Source organism: Dromaius novaehollandiae, chromosome 1 (genome assembly GCF_036370855.1).
Source record: "Dromaius novaehollandiae isolate bDroNov1 chromosome 1, bDroNov1.hap1, whole genome shotgun sequence".
NCBI classification, from domain to species: domain Eukaryota; kingdom Metazoa; phylum Chordata; class Aves; order Casuariiformes; family Dromaiidae; genus Dromaius; species Dromaius novaehollandiae.
The window spans coordinates 214,893,543-214,908,846 of record NC_088098.1 but is presented as its reverse complement, the minus strand read 5'-3'; the positions used below and the strand labels follow the sequence as shown (position 1 = coordinate 214,908,846).

Below are 15,304 nucleotides of genomic sequence, written 5' to 3'. Positions count from 1 at the left end.
TGTCTCATCTGGCTAGTTTTCTGCAGGGTAGGAGCCCTTTTGGCAAAGAATGTTTCTAAAAACAAGGATGGGGTTTGAGATCAGACAGTTTATTCTGAAAATGTGCCTACATGGTTCCCCCATTAATTTAACAAGAACAGCATCAAACACACTCTGACTCATCCTTCCAAGCATCCACATTGCAAAACTTGCTATTTCAGTAGATGTATTTTAAATGAAACTGGACATACACACTACCTGTTTTTTTCCTGCAGCAGCTTCTAACCTTAAAAGAAGTGCTCATATTTGTCTATTATTTGACAGGGATAACAATGATTTTCTCAGCAGAGTCTAACTATACCACGAGATTCATCAGAAACAGCAGCTTTCCCTAACCAGGTTTTGAGCAAATGTCTGAAGAACAACTGAAACTTCAAAAACATCTGCTTGCTTTGGCCACTGATCCATCCCTCACTGCCTACTGCTTCTCCCTCCAGGATGACAATGTGATTTCTCCTTAGGGAAAAATTAAGATATTATATTTTTAATACAACTTGCTTGAAGTAATTTAACAAAAGATGGAAGAAAGCAAGTTGTGCTGGAGATTTTCATCTACACACCAGCAACATGCAGCCATTTATCACTTAGAGTAGAAAGGAAGGAAAAGGAATACTCCCTTATAAAACTCAGTTTTACTAAAGGCCAAGGGGGAAGATCGGCATCCCTACAATCCATCATGCAGTACTATTTAACAAGGGGAAAAAAATAAATAAATGAAGGAAATAACTTGTTAATCTCCCAACAAATCTCCATAACCACAAGCAAAGCTAAAAAGGAGAAAACTGAAGTCAAATAGGAACCATACATGCTGGCAAGGTGGGCAGAACCATTCTCCATCAGGGATTATCATCAAAGGGGGGCGAAGGCAGGCTGTATGGTATCCACTGTCACACGAGTCGCACAACAAAATCTGCAGAAACAAAATGAAACATGAGTATCTTTTGGCATGTATTACGTGTAATGAGTTCCAGAACTGGTTTCCCAGCCAGCACAGAAGCACTTCAATAAATACCCTGGACTGTGCCAAAACCAAGAAATCCTGTATCACTCATCTCTAGATGTTCCTGGAGCCGGGAGGTATTTTTCATGGGGAAGTTAAAGTTGAAAACTGACACATAAATTCCAGATTTCCTCTTATGATGTGTTCCTAGGCACGTAGCAGTACTGGACTGCTTAGATTGTGCCCATACTGTGGAACTAGGTAATGCTTTCTACATCTTGAACCAAACCACATCTGGACAAAATGTGATACGAATGGTTTTGCCTGTGCACTCATGTCCCCATGAAGGAAAGCTGGCCATATGGGCCAGGAGGGAACCACAGCATTCTTTAGCAGCTTCCCCAGTCTGGATTATTCAATGACAGGACTGTAGAGATAAACCTACAGACTCCTAGGCGTATACAGAACTGGGAAACTACTAAATTCACACGTGGGCAAAACTCTAGATACCCCTTTCCATTAAAAATGAGTAACAAAGTGGACATGAGCTTTGTGAATAGCCAGTGAAGTATGTAGTCCTCTACTACACAAGTTTAACTATGGCCTTGTAATAAATATCATGTAAAACCTAAATGGTATTCTCCTACACACAAAACTCCAACCCCCTAAAAGAATGATGTACCTTCAGATATGCTTCTATTCCACCCTTTACTGCCAAAACAGTCAGTAGAGGCTTTCCCCCCAAACCTACCAGCTCAGGGTGATTGGGAAGGCCACACTTCTTGCATGGCTCATCATCATCGGCAGGTGCAGCTTCTTCTTCCTCCTCCTCTTCTTCCTCCTCTTCCTCATCTGAGTTTTTTTCACTCTCTGACTCCTCACTTTCTTCATTACTTGAGTATTTCCACCTGCCACGTGTTCGAGTACCCGTCCACCGAACTTTGCTTCTCTGTGAGACATGCCATTTCAAAGATAAAACACAGAAAAACCTTACATTGCATCCTCCCAAGTCTTTAAAATACCTAACTTTCTCTATAGTGAAGTGATTCATTTCAATCAGCCCAGCTGCAAATTTACAGCAACACAGCACAGCAAAATGGGCACAATTTTTTGAAACTAAATCAGTGTACCTTGTAAGTGAATAACTTATGTTCAGGTCTTCTTTCACATTTATAATTTTAAGTTATTTTTCTTAAAACTGACTCAGCTGATATTTCTTTTTGCTAATCAAAGGGATATATTATAGCCATCTTATTTAAACAATTATATGTCTTACCATGCATTTATTTGGATTTTCCACCCTTTCGTTTTACAAAACAGAAGATGACATCTCTTACTCACTAGATGATGGTGGTACATTTTACTAGTGGTTTGCTTAAAATATATTTTGTGTGAAAAACAGAATTCAATTAAAATTCCAAAAAATACTTTGCATTAGTTAAAACTACTTGCTGCATCTGGGACATTTTAAATTTAAAACAATATACTAAACAAGAGAAACTTTTTCTGGAATTAATTGATCTGTTTCTCATAGACATCATTCTTTCATAAATATTTTTTTTCTGCAGAGATTGAAAAAGGAAAATAACTTTTCTAGCTTTTTCAACTCACTTTTTTTTTTAAAAAAAACAACTTTGACTGAAATGCCCATTGACCTGAACTAGCTGAAAAAAAATAAAAAGAAGAAAATGTTCTATTTTTCCTGCAGGAAGGACACATACCAAAGGAATGTTTGTCAAATCAGTACATTTTTGTTTCAGGTGCTTAACATTAATTTCCAGCTCTTTAGTGATTTGACTTTTTACTAAACTTTAGCAGCAAATGCACTTCAGTTACTTGAGTGTGTTAAATTAAGTTTAGGCTTCATAATATAATATCAAACACATTTTCAGAACACAGTTTCGTAAAAGAAAACAAATATAAAATATCCAATTAAAGACTTAAAGATTTTTTTCCAACCTGCTGAAATGACAGAAGTGACTTGTTTCAAACATCTTCCATACACTTAAAAATACCAACTCTTTATTCTGTTTTTCCTTTCTGCTCCATACTCAGAACAATATGAAGGACAGATGAATAAAAGGGGTTTATAATTACACAGATTTAAAAGCATGCTATACACATACACATTTGATTTCCTTTATCTCATAAACTCAGTATTATTTTTACCTGGAATACTTTTAAGATCTGTGCCCCATAAGCAAAAGTTTATTGGGGAGAAAGAAAAAAGAAAGAAAAAAAAAAAAAAAAAAAAAAAAAGACATCCTCATCCAAAGTAAAACATATATCCCATGTATGTGAAAAGCTATTTACATCAAAAATCCACCACAAAGATAACTTTATTACTCTTCACTGTTTTCTGGGTCCTTTTTGCATATTATCTTCCTCAGACTGACCAACCAGACACCAGTTTGATTTGGTCAAGTAAGCTTAAAACTAAGTTAAATGAAAGATTTTATAAACTGGTAAATCAACAGATATTAGCACTTTCTTAGGGTGAGGTTTTAGACTAATCCACAAATTGGATCGCAAAAGCTACTTTCTTGAAAAAGTTGACCGCATGAACATTATCCTCAATATTCTTAGGCAAGCATATTTTCTCCTTACAGATAAACTGTCTTAATCTGTAATCCCAGGTAGTAAAACAGTATTACCTTAACTTTAGAATTTGACTCCTTCTCCTGTTTTTTTGCATCATCTTTTCGTTCTTGTTTTTGTGCTGCTGCAGGTTTCTCCTCCTCCTCTTCAGCTCGCTTTTTGTCTGGTTTCTGATCCCGAGTCTCCACAACTTTTGGAGTAGGCTTAGATATTCTCGGAGATCGCCTTAACGTGCGACCGACACCGAGCTCTTCCGGTGGCGTTTCTGCCTTTCTCTTCCTACTGGAGATCCTAATTGTTAACTTAATTCCTTCTTTCTGTCTTTCAGAAGTTATTTCTTTATTATCTGTTGCACAACTTTCTTCTTCAGAAACTAGCTTATATTTAAATTTGCTTTTAGGTACTGGAGATTCCTTTTTACTCTCCGAGGAGTCCTCTAGATTAGAAGCATGGGCATCGTCTAATCTATCTGGTTCTGTCTTAGCAACCTCAGACTCTTCCTCTTGTTTTTCAGGGTCTGATTTTTCTTCTACTCTGCTTTCTTCAGGGATTATACTTTTAGTATCAGAGTGCTCCTCTTCTAAAATGGAACTCTCTAATGTAACAGGAGAAGTAGATGAAGGGGGTGTCTCTGCAGCTTCTGGAGAAGCAGGTTTCTCCTCAGACTCACCTTTACTTTTCAAACTCTCCTCATCAGCTAGTGCAAGCTTGGGCAGTTCCTTAGGAGTAGATGCATTTGGGGACTTTTCTAAATGTTCATTGGGCGGCGATCGCCTCTCCTTTTTGATTTTCACTGCTAGTTTCTCTTCAGTTTTTTTGGCACAGTCTTCAGAGTTTGAAGACTCTTCCACTACCATTTCAGTAGTTATGTTGTCGAGGGACTCTTTTTCCACAGGACTAGATTCCTCTTTTAAAGGCACTTTCTGATTAGAAACCTCAGAGACCACAGTCCCTACCTCTTTGACCACAGTTACTGAATTTTTCTCTACCTCACATGCTTTCATAATTTTACTAACAGAGTTTAAGGAGTCTGACACCTTCTCCCCACTTTTACCATTTTTCTCCTTTAATGAGCTGCTGTCTTCTTTTGTGGTAGGAGAGTGTTCTGATTTATTATTTTGTATGACACTTGGGGTTATTTTTTCACTGCTAACCTCTCCATTTACTAGCACTTTCCCATCAGGACATAAAGCAGTAATTGTAGGGACTCTCTTAAAAGTTTCTTCTTCTGGTTTCCCCTCTTCCTTCAAGACATCCTTTGTTGGAGTTACACATTTGCATAGGGAACCCTTTACTGGGCTGTCATAGTCATCTGTCAGCTTGATCTCTCGCTTTTTAAGTGGTATTTTTGCCTGCTGATCATTTTTAAGTTTTTCACTTTCTTCCACAGATTTCTCCACAATTTCTTGGGGAGTTTTGACATTAACGCAAAAGTCTAATCTCTCCGGCTCATGAACTGCTATTTTGTCAGTACAACTTTTTACTTCTTTTAAGTCTTTTGGTTCTACTTTGTTTTCTTTCACCTCTACTTTAACAGGTTTGACATTTTCTTTAAAGGAGTCACTTTCTTCTTTGACTGTTTGCTTTTCCTCATTGTATTCTGAAGGTTTCTCTAATTTTACTATTACTGGCAATTTTATAATTTCTTTTTCTTCCACTCTCTCAATTTTCACCATGTTTTCCATATTTTCGTCATCTTTGACCACAGGAAGAGGAAGGTTCTCCAATTCTTTTGACTGTTCCTCCACCACCTCTTTTTCTTCTTTAATTTTTAATTGATTTTCTGTTGACAGAGAAACACAGCTATGAAACAACCAGAGTACTTAAAGGATAAGAGATCCTCAATCTAGACAAATGTATATCAAAACCCCCCGAACTCATCAACTTTTCCCCCCACCCCAAATGAATCTTCTGCCATGGGATTATTAAGAGTTAGGCCTGTATAATGACATTATTAGACAGGTAGGCTGTCAATTTTTAAGCTATAAATCAAAATCAGTTTAATTATATACTGAGATAAACCTAAATTTCACAGCAGCTATCGGAAGAATTCCAGATTCATCATTTTTTATGCAGACACCTCAACAACATCTTCAGCTGTATCACAATACTTTCAGGGAACAGATACGTAAAACCTAAGCAGAGAATGCATGAAACACCAACTTAAAAAAGAAGTCTCACTTGAATTTCTGAATTATTTCACTAGCCAGAATATGTTATAAGATCCCACGTACTTCAAGTGACATACCACACACGAATCAATCTCCTCTTTGTTGACATTGTTATTTCAGGAAATATCTAACTATTTTATTTTAGGAATTCAGAGAAAGCTGAATATATTCAACATTATGTTTTATGACAACATTCACCCAGATTCTCCGTTTCTGGGAAACGGCTGCATCTCCTGTGTACTATCAAAATGCAAATCATATACAATATTCTACATTCACTTCATTTGCAGTTTCAAAAACAAGCATAGTAAATAGCAGCATGTACCAGAAAAACTTGCAGAATCTGAAGTATTAGATGATGCCTAGTTTGCTTAGTCAATTTTAGATCATTAAGGCTTAAGGTACAGTTCTAGCACTCAGGAAAAAAAAATTTATTACTATGTACCTCAGCCTATTATTTATCATTACTGCAGCCTCTTAATATCCTCAGATTTTTTTTTAATCTCTTTTTTTGAGTAAGCTAAAGATAAAACTCATGACCAAAAAAACCCCAAATATAATAGCATTACATATATCATAAAAGCATCTGGCAGAAGTTACAACTGTGCCACAACTCCAAACAAAAGGATGGGTTTTTTCCTCTACGAAACCCCTCGCCCTCCACACCACTGTAATTCTTTTCCAAGATAAGAGCTTCCCAAAGTGGTGAGAAATTATAGAGGGGAAAGTACCTGACAGCTAATTTAATTACATTTAAAGAAAACAAGCATACTGGAAAAGAAAGATAGTGTGGTGAGGAAGAATTCATGCATTTTAGAACACTTTCAAACACAAAGCTTGTACCCAAACCTCTAACATCAAGGATCATCAAAACTCTGGAATTCTTCTACACTAAAATGCAACAGTTGTTCTAAGATCTACCTTTTTAAACTTCCTAAACAGCTCATAAAGCGTTTCACGTATACGAAGTCACTCAGTTGATGCACAAGTTGTTGTAACACTATTTGAGTCAAGCAGGCTAGTAAAAAAACCTAAGCATTGGTTTAGTTTACATTATTTTTTATGGACTAATTTAATGCTATTTTGGAAGGGGCCAAAGCAAATGGATGTCAGTTCTTCCAGTATGTTTTCACAGCACCTTTGAAGACCTTCATTTTCCCAGAATTTCTGAGCACAATCCTTGGACTAGGAGGAAAAAATACTAAAGCTTCTCAACTCAAATGGTCTAAACAGTGCTCTGTAAATACAATGATTGCATTTCAATCGCTGCACAGAAATTATTTACTATGCACATTGGACTAGCGTCTAGGACTGAGTTTTGCATCAATACACAGCCTAATGTAAGTAGTGACTCAAGTCATGGCTTGATGGCTGAGCGTGCTGTAGGATTTGGGGACTTATCACGCAGGAGACAGTCATTAAAATGTTTTCAAATGGCTCCTCTTGAACCAATTCAAGTAAAACAGTATTTGAAGTGAAGATCTAAACTAGGTGATTCATTAAGCTGTCCTGACCAATTTTTAGTGAGACAAAGGTAAGATCACTACTTAGAATTGACTCTGCGGTATCTGCAACCATGCAGACTATGTTGTCACCTGTTTACAGTATCAGATACTGTAAATGTCTTGGACTGACAGATGATGCTACTGATGTTTGTTGCCATTTACTGTAATTTCTACAGTTAGTCTTTCAGCGCTTCCACAACAACTCAAGTTATTTAGCTAAATGCTTTATTCATTTATTCTGTTCTACACTGTTTGCTGTTAAGAGTAAAACAGCAAGTCTTCCTCTAAGACTCAGAACCAAGACAGGCTCTGCCTAAATCCATATATCCAATTAACTTAAACAGATCTGAAGAAACTCAAACTAACACACTGGAAACCTTAAATCTTGTTTTTGACTGAGAAAAGTCTTTTTGTGTTTCAACAAAATGTTAGTACTGGGTAGTATCTGGAGTAAAATTACTAAGGGTAACAAGCTTTTAGCTTTTCCTAACCTAACAAGAAAAAGCAGATTCTTTAACATGAACTATTTCAGGCTAACTGATATTTAGTAAAACAAATGCACAAACTAACAGGATATCAAATATGTGCAATGACATGATAATAAGGAAGGAAAAAAGGTTCTTTGCTGTGAAGAACAATAAAGTGGAGGCAGCTAAGATCCACCTCATGTCTAAAATATTTTAAATTGTCTTAACTTAAGCTCATGTCTTCTTAAAAAATCGTATTGATTGTGAAACATCTGAGGGAACAACCTATATTTTTTCATTCAAACTCAAAAAACAAAAATAAACAACACACCCAATACTGTACTGATATCAATCATGGCATTGCACAAACAGATTTTTTTTGGTTTTGAAATTTTAATATTGCTAGAACAGGGCAACAATTGGGCAACAGTTCAATGTGCCACAGAAAATGTACAATAGCAAGTATTTACAGTATTATACAAGATGTACAGCAAAAATAAAATTACTAAGAAAACAATTTATACACACAAGTCTCTTTTTATAAATAAACTATTGAGCCTAAATATGCACTAAAAAGTTCATTAATATTAGCTATTTAGCATTTCAAAGTATTCAACATTTACTTGATTTACTTTGAACAGAAACATGTACTTAAAAAAAAGTCCTATTCTAACACAGTCACTTTTAGGAAGCCGAGAATTCTGACACTGCCACAGAACAACATTTAAAATTTGAAAAAAAGAAGCTAGAAAACCTTGTGGAGATGCTTCTTCACCCTTTTTGGTATCTTCGTCTTCAATGCTTGGGCTTTCACGCGATGAATTCTCCTGCTGATTGTTGTTTTTCAGCAGGGCAGGATCTATTTGTGCTTTCAAGAGCTCAAGGGTCTCAGCGAGCTCATTTCGGTTTCTGGATGACAGAAGAAAAAACATATTGTCTGATAAGCCACTTACTCACTCACCCCAAAGGGATTCATTAGAAATAAACAAACACCATCTGCTTAAATGGATGCTGCCCTAAAAACCATGCCTACAAGAGTAGTGAAATGCCTGTCCTATCAAAGTGGCTGCAATTTGTACTACTTTCCAATATATCCTTACTAAAATAAAATTACCTTTCTGAGGGACCTTAACCATGCTAACTCTCAAGTCCTGTTGGTCAGGATCCAAGCTGCTACTGTTTATTATTCTTTTATTTGTTACTCTGTTACCAGTCCTCACTGGTTTTACCTTGCTGTTTCATGTTTCTCTCAATGGAAGACCTTGTAGTTTATTGCCCATGCACCAAAAGGGCAATGCTATCATTTAAGTGAAATTTTCAAAAGTAATTAAATCAAATACCTTTAGACATAGCCATCCTAAACGTATTTAGTAAACAATACAAAGATGTCTAGAAAAATCCAGCTACTTGAGTTATGATAGTGAGAAAAAGCTCATGCCTCTCTATACATGAGTCTCAGTACACTGAACTGCTTATTTAAACTGAACATCTAATTAGAAAAAACAGAGCCTTAATGCACTATTTGAGATCTGATTAACAGATTCATTATTTTCTTAACAGACTAGTAGAATAAGGCTCTCATGTTACTCTTTTTCAAAAGTCAATATTCAGCAAGGTGTTTTGTCCAAGTCCACAGAAAATGGGAGCCTGGAAGTGTAACTACTCCGACATGCAGATTCTCGTGGTTTTAAAACCACATCAAGTTTTAGAATCCGTTACTGTGTTTTTCTGCTGTGAACGCAGAGCATCAGAACTTTCTCAGCAGAAGCCCGATCCCCTCTACTTTTGGCATTGCACTCTGGCATCTGTAACACGAGTGAGACAAGATACACAGTTCAGCTCTTGGTTGACTTGGTTAGATGCATTTACTTTATTCACCCACAACAGCTGTCTAAATTTCCCCAGTGGTAATGCTTATCATTTTTTAACCCACTGATAGTGGTTTCAGCCACTTTGTATGACATCCCTGGTTATTAAAGTTATAGATATATAAATAAGCTGCAGACAAAAACTAAAATTTACAAACAGAGAAACTAAAAAAATAGAGACATTATCTGACTTTTTTCTAGATCCATTTCTACATCTCTATTTACTTTTTATTCAGAGTTGATACTGATGAGTCCAGTTTAAAATGCACTTGGAACTAATTTTAAATAGAGATAAACCAAAAATGGATCATCTGGTAGATGTGAAACAGATTTCAAACTGATTATTTTCCATTAAGAAAGATTCCATATATACTTTGCATAGATAGTAAAGTGAAAAACAAGATATGCAGAGCAAGAATGACAAAGAACATAACTCTGAGGCTAAAATATCATTGAAAGACTATCGGACCAAACTGCAGCAGGCAACTGAGACACAAGGGCACTGTCACGTACCTATGTCAGTCTGCATCAACATCATGCACCCCATGTTCAGGAATCTATGAGCTGATTTCTATTCTGGCAGGTTTTTAGTACCTGCCTACATGGACTGTAAACAATTTTGCAGTTTCATGAGGTTAAAACTGCAATGTAATTCTCATAAGAACAAACTGTCCACTGATGATTGTCAAGTAACATGGACCAACTGTCCTCAAGAGATTCTTCTGTTGATAATCTTTCCATATACACATTGTAGCTTGACAGAGCAGAAAACAAATTATACACTGGCTATTACCCACAAGTCAGTGAGCTATTTATTCCCGTAATTAAAACCATCCATGTTCTTTCACTAACACATACACCTGAACACAGAAGACAACATCATCAGGAATCCTACTCTGTGAAAAACGAAGACTGACTTAAATAAGCTTCCGAACGCCAGTCATGAATAGTCATCTTAAAACAAATAAAAACTACAAACTAAGAAAAAAAGGAATACCTAACAATGCACTTCCAGGTGGATCCATCCTGATCATCCTGTTCTTCTATGTACATCCTGACATTATGCTCTTGATCCAGCTGATACCAATACATTAGGCCATCCTTGTCTCGACCAATGGGCTGAAGACGCATTGCATCAGCATCCTCCTCATTAATAATATTCTTAAACTTTAGATTGTCATCAAACTGACATTCACAGAGATACTGAAAAAATCAGAAAGTTGGAAGACTGTCAAAACATCAAAGTCTAAACAGAATTAATAACATCAGCTCATTTCCTTTTTAGTGTAACTTGAAACTTCTTTTTAAACCTCTCTTTAGGGATCTGCAAGTTCACTACGGCTACTCTTATTTTCAGGTTATGTTGTTTTTAAATCAGAGATAACCTTTAGATTTTTATTACTGGCCAGTTTAGAAAGGCTTTATTATTATTATTATTACTTATTTTTACATAACACAAGTGATCTCATTCTACAATAAAATACATATAGAATACATATTAAGTTGAAACCAACCCTGCCAGGTTTCTCAAGAATCAGAAAGATAAAGTCCCATCTTTGCCTCTGGACTTCAGATGAGCACATTTAATTGCAAGCTAATAAACATTTTAATAAGTGTGCTCCACAGACAAATAGCTACTGACATAAAATAATAACGACAAAGATAATTTTGTATGAAGTCTTATATTCACTTTGGGCCTATCCTGCTAGAATGAATATCATGCCTGTTACAAGATCAACTCCACATTTAGTGTACCCGGCTATGGGTTCAATCAAGCTAAATCTGCAAGATTTTTAAGTGAATGAGAAAGCTAATCTGCAAGATATTTAAGTGAGGGAGAAAAAGTCATTTAAAAACTATTTGATGAAAGTATACCTTCAGAATTCCCAATTTGCATTCAACACTCATTTCTAGGTATCCTTTTTTTTCCATCTCCCAAGCCCATGTGCTGTTGAATTCTTGGCATATCTGTCACAAACAAAATATTAAGAGAACTAGGGTTAGTGGATAAAAATAACTTTAAAGGTTTATATATTAATAGAAGCTTACTGCAATAATGATTTTACATGATCTCTTAGAGTATTGCAAGTCCAAAAGCCTCATACAAAAATAAAAAGTAAAACCAGGAAAGGTCAGTGAGCGCTGGCAAATCTCCACTGACACATGGAAGAGTATCATCAAGGCCCTGATCACCACCACCTTCTCTAGACCTCTTAAATGAGGTAGCACAACCCTGAACTGGGGAGTTATGAGACCAACTTCTGTTCTTCTCTTCCTGTGTAAAATCTTCCATTTTTCTGTTTCTGAGTGGTCTATTTAGAATACAAATACCCTTGAGCAGACATGATTTCTTACTACATGTCTTTGCAGCACTTATCATATAAGCTGCCAGGCTTTCTTGGGGCCTCTAAGCCCTACAACCACACTGCAAATAAATGGAACTCAGTCACTCCACGCTGTAAATTACTATTCTTCAGAAAATGCTAAACATCTTGGTCCCCAGACATTTGATAAATATTTTAAAATATTGTGAGAATAGCCAACTTAAGTTTACTAGAAGTAAATAAATAAACCGCCACCAATGTGGGGGAAAAAAAATAAAACAGAAAGCAAAAAGAGCATCAATAGAGAACAGACAGAATCAGTGAGAACTCCAATAAATAACAGTGTAGAAATAATTTCCTCTCCTCCCTGCACAAGTCCGACATGCTTAAGACAACTCTCATGAACAGTCATAAGCAAAAACACAACGGCTGCTTATCAAGTCAAGACACACTAGTGGGCTCTCCAAAGGGTGAGGCTATTCTAGTGGAAATATCCACTAAAAGGAGGCAAAAGTTAGTCACAAATACATCTCGAGTTGAGAGTATTTTGAATTGCCACTGTTAATTCACAACTGTCCAAATTAGCACGCAAGGTACTGCTGCATTTCAGTCTGCAAGGAACCCAAATCCTGCTGAATGTACTCAGTGAATCATAGCAATGCAGCCTCCCCACTACTGGGCTCCTGTTAAATAAAAGATAGTCTCTAAGCCTGTAAATCACATCTAAAAGCAGATTTCCCTGGAAACAGCACGAGAAATAACCCTATATTTCACCTACCAGAAGTTCAGATCAGCTGATTTGTATCATAAAACTCTGTGGGCTACATCCAAGAGGTGGCCCCATCTCTGCTCTCTCACCATCGCTATGCTGCCCCTTGTACTGACACCAGCTTTTAAGTGACCCAAGGGTAAGCTAGTTAAGGGAGCTAAAATATGAGAAAACTATTTCTTTTTCCTTTGGGAAGTTAGTGTTTCTGCTGGCTTTTGTCCCTACACTGGCTCACTCTGGGGTCAGATGAGCATCACTGCTAGGACAAGGTAAAGGTTCAGGACTGCACACAAAAGGGAAACTCTGGACCACACTTTTTGGCCTCAGCCTGCAATTGGGTTGGCTCAGCCCCACCAGAAATCATACTTTAAACTACTACCTAGGGAGTAGGTAGACTTCTCCGACACAAAGCCAAAACTCACAGTAAGGGAGACACCTGTTCATCACTAACAAAACCAGGTTATTCTGCTTTCTCTCCTTCCTCACTTTCAACATTACAAACATTATCCCTGGGAAACTGTATATCAAAACCCTTGGTAAGGGCCTGTGCCATTCACTGCTCATTACTTATTAAGTATGAAAGCAATAATGAGAAGTTGCATACGCTCTGGAAACGTATGATTGTCAAAGCAACAACTCAGAGACATAAGAGCTGTTGAAACATCTGCTCAAACTGAAATGACTACATTTTGACAACTAAAAACCAGATGATTATGCTTTTTCCTGACAACTATTGTCACAGCCCTAAAATAAAGATCTTATTTCAGCAGAGCCTGAATCAAGGTTAGTCTCTACCCTCACAGAAGGGACATTTTAAACCACTCGAAAACCTGCTGCTTGAAGGAACAGCTGGTTTCTGCACACTCAAGAGTGGTCAGTACCTTCCCACCCTGTAAAAAGATATCATCCGTATCTCTCTAAAATATTTCTAAAGCAGCTATGATGGCATCAGATGCTATTATCACGCTCCAAATGTTCCCTGTAAACAAGGAAAACAGGAAGGTGAAAGACACAGCAGAGGAGTCTGCTCGGGTGGGACTACGGACACCTTAATTCTAACAGTCGGGGCAGAAAAGACAGCGTGCTCAGAAAGTGCCCCCTTCAGAGGTGAAGGATCCAGCTGGACCAGTGCAGAGAAGTCTTATCTGTACAAAAATGCAAAATACGATTGACAAAAGTCAAGTGAAGCATTTTGTCAGGAGATGGTGCAGCCTGAATGAATTCAACTACATGTTTCTCAAGAATGGCTAAGCTGGACAGTTCCTTTTAGTTCACATTTACAGAACAAACCATTGGGTTTTTTGGTTTTGGGGTTTTTTTTTTTTTTTTTTTTAATCGCAGTCATACTTGACCACGTGGACTCTGCACAGAGGAGGAAAGTCAGGTTCCAGAGCCCTATAAGCCATCTCCTTCCCCAAAAGGCTGGTGCATACGCTACTGAACCAGCTCCAACAGTTCATCAGGAGAACAGGGAAAGGAAAGAACTCAACCGCCATGCTAGCTTCCTATCACAAAATATATTAATCTGCCAAAATACCAGCCACAGCTTAGCGACAGCATTTTATGCCTGCCCTTTATAAGCATGGCAGTCAGATAAAACATAAGGTTCAGAAAGCTGGCATGTAACAAAACATATTAGCAAGACATATATATTTATGTGCATGTGTGTGTATATATACACTTTTAGGAGTGTATATGTTTGAATGTCCTCCTGTTAAAAAACATTTCCTCTCCCAAATAGGAAAAGAAAATGGTCACATCTAGAATGTGTCACTCAAACTTTAGCAACAGCAATGCACCAGTGGTTTCCAATAGAGGAAAAACAGGTCAACGCTGCCTTTCAGAGTATGTCCAATAATACTACCGACATCTATTAAGAATACTCTCAAAGGTTCCACAACTTCTCAGTTCTCCCTGTGTTTTGTGGCATTTCCCAATACTCTTTGTTGTTTTTCTAAACAACTTAGATCCCTCTGAAATGGGGACAACATTAGCATACCTCTCTAATTAATTATATTCAGACTCCTTTGTTCTCAAAGATTCCTTTGAACTACTGGCTAGAATAAGTTTCCAGGTAGCTTTGGAGGCTGGTAAATGAAGTAGAATTTATTACTGCTTATTTAGTCTTAATGGGGGTGGGTGGGAGGGTTTCCTTATCATTTTCCTGTCCTTTCAATGCCTGCCGAAGGAAGATTTTCCAGACTGCTCCCTCATGAACTTGTTTCCTCCCTCTGCTTTCTGCTTATCACACATCTGCTTCAACAGGGTATCTAAGTTCACTAGCCAGAGTTGGGATTTCTCATCTTGCTGCAAAGGCTTTGGGGTATATTAAGGAATTTAGCACAATTCAATAACCAGTCAGAATCAAAATACCAATATAAAATTATCTCTGCCAGTAAAGCAATGGGATGCTGCATTTTTACATTTTAAGTAATTGCATATTCATCTTAGTTGTACAGTTCTGAGCATGCCAATATAAATCACTGCAATACTTTCATTTATCATTAACACACCAGAAGAGAATTCCTGTATGGTTAGTCCCTGTAGGAATACTAACCAAATCATATTCAAACAATCGATACACAAATGCACAGTTACTATGTAAATCTCTCCGCTCAATTTA

At 37.1% G+C, this 15,304-nt stretch overlaps 1 protein-coding gene across 1 annotated transcript in view; it reads right to left on the bottom strand.

The window, feature by feature from the left end:
* Positions 1–15,304, bottom strand: part of RSF1 (remodeling and spacing factor 1) — a 63,190-nt gene that overhangs the window by 24,925 nt on the left and 22,961 nt on the right. Inside the window, exons 3-8 of the mRNA XM_026097955.2 lie at positions 11,464–11,556; positions 10,586–10,791; positions 8,475–8,629; positions 3,634–5,360; positions 1,731–1,928; positions 845–949 (exon numbers count right to left, since the gene is read on the bottom strand). Coding sequence (XP_025953740.2) covers positions 845–949; positions 1,731–1,928; positions 3,634–5,360; positions 8,475–8,629; positions 10,586–10,791; positions 11,464–11,556 — 2,484 coding nt within the window. The remainder of the gene's footprint in view (positions 1–844; positions 950–1,730; positions 1,929–3,633; positions 5,361–8,474; positions 8,630–10,585; positions 10,792–11,463; positions 11,557–15,304) is intronic.